The 6,615-nt window shown below is 44.2% G+C and overlaps 1 protein-coding gene across 8 annotated transcripts; it reads right to left on the minus strand.

Annotated features, from left to right (window-relative positions):
• Positions 1-221: 221 nt before the first annotated feature.
• On the minus strand, positions 222-5,021 carry LOC112289439 (calcium-dependent protein kinase 4). Of its 8 annotated transcripts, none has more exons than XM_024534649.3 (4): positions 4,763-5,021; positions 3,868-4,019; positions 2,545-2,558; positions 222-2,426 (listed from the first exon to the last, which is right to left on the minus strand). In XM_024534649.3, the coding sequence occupies exon 4, from the start codon at positions 2,203-2,205 to the stop codon at positions 718-720; it is 1,488 nt and encodes a 495-aa protein (XP_024390417.1). In that variant the 5' UTR covers positions 2,206-2,426; positions 2,545-2,558; positions 3,868-4,019; positions 4,763-5,021; the 3' UTR covers positions 222-717. The 8 variants fall into 8 exon arrangements, with proteins under 8 accessions (XP_024390417.1, XP_024390414.1, XP_090110640.1 ...); XM_024534646.2 differs by lacking the exon at positions 4,763-5,021 and adding an exon at positions 4,518-4,727; XM_090254514.1 differs by lacking the exon at positions 2,545-2,558 and having other exon boundaries at positions 222-2,482.
• Between the last annotated feature and the right edge of the window lie 1,594 nt (positions 5,022-6,615).

The following is a 6,615-nucleotide window of genomic DNA, read 5'->3' on the forward strand; positions in this document are numbered from 1 at the left end:
CAATTGTTATCAATGTTCAGAGGCAACTGAATCCATCACTAAAATATTGCCAAATACAACACCTAAAATACTAACCGAAAAATCTCTCAAATTTTCATTTGAGGAACTATTTGCAATATTAAATTATTATTCCCTTGTCTCCTTAACAAGCATAAAAACACCCTTACTGTGAATGTAATCCACTCAATTTCACCTAAACATCAACATGCGAAACCTTAAGATGAGAAGAATCCGACGATGTCATTAGTAACTACAAAAACTCAGTACATAAAGCCTGTGAAATCTTGACTTCAGGATTTGGGAAGAACCAGTGTTTGATGGCGTTATCTTGTTGGTAGAGGATATACACTAGTTATCATCTCATCACCAATCTGAATCATCAGAAAATGTTCTCTTCGCATAGACATATCACTGTGGGAACAGACTACACGCCTAGAGTTTTTCACTACCTCAGCATCATCTAAAACCCATCACAGGTCTAAACAATAAGCATAACCGGCAGCATTGTATGCCTAATACATTTGTCCACAAAGCTGGAGAGCTTCGCTGGATTGAACAGGAACGTATCCACGGCTTTAGAGTCTACAGTAATCATTTCCTCTCATGCACATGGAGGATTAACAGGAATAACATACGGGCGGGAACTTAAGCCCACCATGCTACGAAGAAATATGGTCAGCTTGACTTATAAGGATTCATCAAGACTCCTTCAATGGTCTATCCCATCATCAAGACATCATTTAAGCTCAAGCTTTGGCTGTTCCGAAATGACGATCGACCAGCAGCACCAGGATTTCCCTTGCGCATCATCGTAACAAACTCAGCATAGTCAATCTGACCGTCATTGTTTTGATCAACTTCATGAAGCAATTCATCCACAGATATGTCTCCCATGTTGAACTGGGCTAAAGCATGTTGAAGCTCATCAATCGTAAGATAGCCACTATTGTCCTTGTCCAAGTACGAAAAAGCTGCAAGCATGTTCTCATCACGTTCAATTTTATTCAAGTGAAGGGTGGCGGCTAGAAACTCCCCGTAATCAATCGTTCCATTGCCATCAACATCCGCAGCATCCATCAGCTGCCGTATATCTTCCTCTTTAAGAATGGAACCCACTTTCTTCAGTCCAGCTTTCAATTCGTCATAGCTGATTGATCCCGAGTTGTCAGTGTCCATCATCTTAAACATTTCCTTTAAACCTGCTATTTCTTCCTCTGATAAAGATTCAGCAATGACCCTAATTGCAATTTTTTTCAGTTTGTTCATCGCAGAGAAGTGTTTGAGCCGAGACTGCACTGCTGAATCAATAGGCCTGTCCGGTGCCACTCCATCTTCACAGATCCAGGGATGGCACAGTACTTGATGAGCTTTCAGCCTTTTAGAGGCCTGAGGATTGAGCATTTTGCGAATAAGGTCCTTGGCACTATCAGAAATTTTAGGCCATGGATCTGAGGCAAAATCAAGCTCTGATTTCAAAACCTGTTCAAAAATTCCCTGCTCAGTCTCTGCCCAGAAAGGAGGAACTCCACTAAGAAGGATGTATAGAATTACTCCAGCACTCCAGACATCAGCTTCAGGGCCATAATTTTTCCTCAATACCTCGGGTGCAACATAGTATGGGCTTCCTACCACATCCCTAAAAACTTCTCCAGGCTTGAAAAACACCGACAACCCGAAATCAGTCGTCTTTAAAGCCGCATCTTCCTTTGTACTAGAGAACAGAAAATTTTCCGGCTTCAAGTCTCTGTGCATCACCCCTAGAGAATGGCAGGTCTCAACCACACCTACAATTGTGCGAGTAAGTACCGCCGCTTTGGCCTCAGAGTACTGCCCTCTCTGAATGATGCGATCAAAAAGCTCTCCACCTGCACAAAGCTCCATCACTAAATGAACCGAAGCAGGATCTTCATATGCCCCTTTAATCATGACAATGTTTGGATGACCCGAAAGGTGATGCATAATTTGCAACTCACGACGAACATCTTCCACATCTTCTTTGGAGATGAGCTTCCTTTTCGCTATAGACTTGCATGCATACTCCTTATTCGTAGCCTTCTCAATGCACAGATAGGTAGTGCCAAATTGGCCTTGTCCAAGTTTCTTTCCCAAAATGTACAAGTCTCTCAGGTTTTCAGTTTTCCGCTGCAGAACAGAGTGAGTTAAGCTTTGACCGGAAACGGACTTGATTTCTCTGCCTTTCTTCATGGCTTCAATAACCTCCTTAAACTGCTGCTGATCAGCGGTATCCACAGAAGGGATGTGGTTCTGGCGTGGCGGATTCTGTTGAGTTGCAGGGGTATCTACTTCAACTTTGCGATCACTGTCATCTATTTTGGATGCAGTAGGCGATCTTTCGCTATTTGACCTGGAGCTTCGGCCTCCCAGCGCTATTGCACTGGTAAAGCCTTGAAAGTATCCAGCCGCTCCTACACAAGTGTTGCCCATTCAGTCCCTAGCTCCCGTCAATCCCATACATTTACTGCTGCAAGATTGGGCAACAACCCAGTATGAGCAGGCACTTCACTTGCATTTATGATCACGTACCTGCAGGCAATCACCTGCATCGATTGGCAATGAAATAAGCTTTCAAAAAACAACAAACAACTTCAAATAGGCTACAGATCAAATAAAGAAAGAAGCAGAGGTCTATCAATACAATCAGAACTTCCATCAAACATGAAATAACAATTGAAGTGAATAGAATCGCAAGCATTTAATATTAGGCAGGCTATCCTGCCGTCATTATCGACAATGTAATAAATGCACCACCATTCTTCGACTTATACCTTGCTGAAATACTTTGATTCTACAATTTATAGCAAAGACATAAAATAGCAAAAATAACTCGAATTTTGACCAGACTAAACTATCTTGTTTCCTCTACAACGATCGTGAGCGTCCTCTGCTTCCAAGGAAAATACACTAACAGCGGACGCTACAGTTCAGAATGTTCTCCAGGTAGCACAAAGCCACAGTGAATACACAATAACTCATAAAAACGGTGATTTGTATAATTAAGGATTCCAGAACAATAAAAATCAGCTGATAGTCTGAACCAACACATGGACTTGTAGTCCGCTAGTCCAAACTGCACTTCATCCATTGCATGTATTACAAATCCACCTTTAAGGGGCTGGAGTACGGCAGAGGGGACTCCATCGCCTTACTCTGAGAATCATGGAAGGAAGGCTGGCTGCGCGAACTTCATCAGCGCCTTAGTGAGGCGGGTTCAGCTAAGGGTGCTATCCAGAGGAAACCTAAGCCCAATACCTTAATAATGTAGGTTCAGAACTTTGTCAAAATAAGTCCCTAGTGGTTGATTTGGGATTTGTGTGGGTGGGTATCCAGGAATGTCGAAAGAGGATTAGTCTTACTCGTCCCTCTTTGAATTAGACCAGGGGCCCAATAATGGCCATGAAGAAACCTGGCCCTAAACCCTCAAGATATACAAAAACCATGAAAAAAAAAGCTCGAATATCCTACAGAATGCAGCTCCATATTCCAAAGAAAGGGTTATATCATAAATAATCAAAACGTATACTACAGAGAGGCCTAGCAGAGCATGGTCCATCTACGATGCACTTCTCGTATTAACTTAACGCCTAAAAGCGCTGTGTCAAACCTAAGCATTCTAAGATAACGTCATCATGAGACAAAAGAACCCTCTACTTTCAAGTTCATGACTAGTTCGACCAGCATACCGAAAAGCCCTTCGGGACATCTGTAATTTGACCAACAAAAACCTGCGCTAACATCTGATCCCGATACTACCAGAAGATTTTCGAGTTCTTGAAGAAAATACTACGATTAATAAGCATTTCAACAGCTACGGCAGTTGATCTTGACAACATTGCGAAACATACCAACCTGGAAGTTCAGTCGAGTGCCTGCTACATGACGACTGTTCCGCCTCCGCGACTTGTATTTAGTTGTTGCTTACTTCCTGGCTTGAACATACTTACGACGAGCACAGTTGACAGATAGTCGGGGCATGTGCAGCCACACTCTCACTTGTCAACCTGTCACCGCACACAAGTTTCACGTACTATCAGAGAGACGGCGAAATGGCACAAAACCACATGAGGTTCGTGCTAAACGAACGACTGAAGAAATCCTAACTGAATGTCGGTAGAACGCGATAATAATCCGTAACACACGAAAAAGGTGCTCTAAATAGTTCTAACAGCTCTACTCTCATCCCAACTTACTATCTTGCTCTCTGTACTTATACAAGAACAACCTTCTGAACTCTAATACAACGCAAACGCAAAAGCAAACAAACCAACTATCATTTCAAGCGAGCTCGACAATTTCAAGGAGCAAGTAGATTATTTTCCAAGAAGAGACAAGACTCCAACACATTTGACGGCAACACCGAACCCATTCCTAGGACGAACTATTTCAAGACAGAAAAATAAGATAAAAACAAAAAAATAGGGGGGGGGGGGGGGTGTGTGAGGAAAAAGAACATAGTCAGTCGCATCACTATGGACTATTCCAGCACAAGCCAGACAGACCTCACCCCTGTGTACTAACAAACACCATGCTCGCGCTCCAATCCGAACCACGACTGTAAAATCAACTCAGAAAACATGCACTCTACAGCAACCAACTAGTGCCAAGACACACCCTGCGGGTCCGACCAAGTACACCAGAGTTCTAAAAACCCCAAATTTGCCCGATTTTTTGTACAGACTAAGCAGGACAATGTTAAGCTACCCCTGCGAAGCATCAAACTGGAAGGGAGGAAGGCACAACCAACCTCATAGAGAGCAACAAAAAAGTGGCACTCACTACTATACGCGTATTTACTTCACCAACTCTCGCGCGCACGATCTCAGCCTTCGCAGCAGAGAGAGAGACGACGAAGTGGTCGTCGGACATGTTGAAGACCAAATCCCCCTCCGACCCATCCGGACCGTTGACAGGTGGGAGAATAAACTGTCCAGACCTCCATTACACCGTCGATCTGCCGCCGACGGAGAGCGGGGGAGTCGACGACTGACAGGAGCAGGAAGCACCGAAGAAGGTTTCGCACTCTCCCAGGGAACACTGCCTCCCTCCACTGGGAAAAGCGGGGCCGCACCGAGACGGACGACGAGGCACACGGGGGCAGGGCAGGGCAGGGGAGGGAGCCAGGAAGGGAGAGAGGGAGGGAACGAACGCGGGGGATCTCTACTCAGTCGGGGAGGGAAACCGGGGGCACCCGAAGGAACGAAGGAAGGAAGGAAGGAATCCCCTACCCCCTTAAAGTAAACCAAAAAAAACATAACAAAAGGCTAAAAAGGAACTGCTCCAGACCTGACCTGACCAGGCCCCCCCCCCTTTCCTGTGCTTCTGTCTGTACGTCCCCCCTGGATGGATGCACTTATGGGTGTGTGGATGAATAAGTGGGTGGATAACACCTCTTACCCCCATTCCAATGATTAGAACCCCCTCAAATAAAATATAAATATAAAAAATATAAAAATATACAACGATTGAAAGAAAGAACGAAAGCAGAACCCCCCGTAGCTGTTTTTCAGCGAAGACCCTCCTTGCCCCATTTCTCTCCCCCATCACTCGATGATCACACGGGCTCCTCACCAATCCCACCATAATCAGGCCAAGCATGGCCATACCTTCCTTCATACTCCATTCACTTGTAAATCTTCCTTTGTTTTTTGCTCACAGTATCACCAACTACCAAATAATCACACTCACCCATCTCACTTGTAAACTTCATCTACACGAGATACGTTCCACCACTTTGCAACTGAGATTTCTATAATGGCAAAGTCATACAAGGGGTTTGACCGCTTCGATTTTATTGGTAAAGTCATGCAATTTCAATCTTAGTATACATAATTAGTTGTGAGACCAAGGCGTGTGATATTACGAACTCACACAATATACTGGCACCCTACATTTGTACAACCAAATCCCATTTAACAAGTCCTCTCAGAATTTAAATACAGATGGGTGGGGGGGAGGGGGGGTGCAGGCAGGCAGGCAGGCAGGCAGGGGGTTTCGTAGAGTAGTGAGTTAACGACCACAACCTTCATTTGCTGTTCAGTACTTAAGCATCAGATAGTGAACTTTTTTTTTTTACGATTGGAAGAAAAAATATTTTGTAAAATCTAAAGAAATGGCTGATTGAGCTGTAAAGTTACCACTGGTCTATTACAGAAGACTCAACTCAGTGATGATAGACTTCATAGTAACTGCAAACAGAGTCATTTATTTGTTGCCCAATTGCGCTTTACTTGGTAATTTGCCACTCAAGTTATATTTTGGCGATGGCAAGCACGATGTTGGATCGCACAGTTTCTTCCAAGCCTATCTAGAGGGGTGTGAATTTCGTGGCTCCGGACAGTTTAAGCCTCAAACACACTAAAAAGAGGTGGAGAAGTTCAGCATCTATCTATCTATCTATCTAGTGATCGACTCAAAGCTTTCTTGGGATCATGACTCCTGATTTCCAAGTGGGGCTTTCCAAGACAGAATCCGAAAGTGGACCCCCAGTAGCCACAAAGCCAAGACTCGATTGTGGTTTTGATAGTTTCTCTCCCCCTCCCCACTCCCCTACTCTCATAAAATACCCCCTCTACTCTCATAATACCCCCCCTCTCACAG

Source organism: Physcomitrium patens, chromosome 12 (assembly GCF_059467195.1).
Source record: "Physcomitrium patens ecotype Gransden chromosome 12, ASM5946719v1, whole genome shotgun sequence".
In the NCBI taxonomy this organism is placed as follows: Eukaryota; Viridiplantae; Streptophyta; class Bryopsida; order Funariales; family Funariaceae; genus Physcomitrium; species Physcomitrium patens.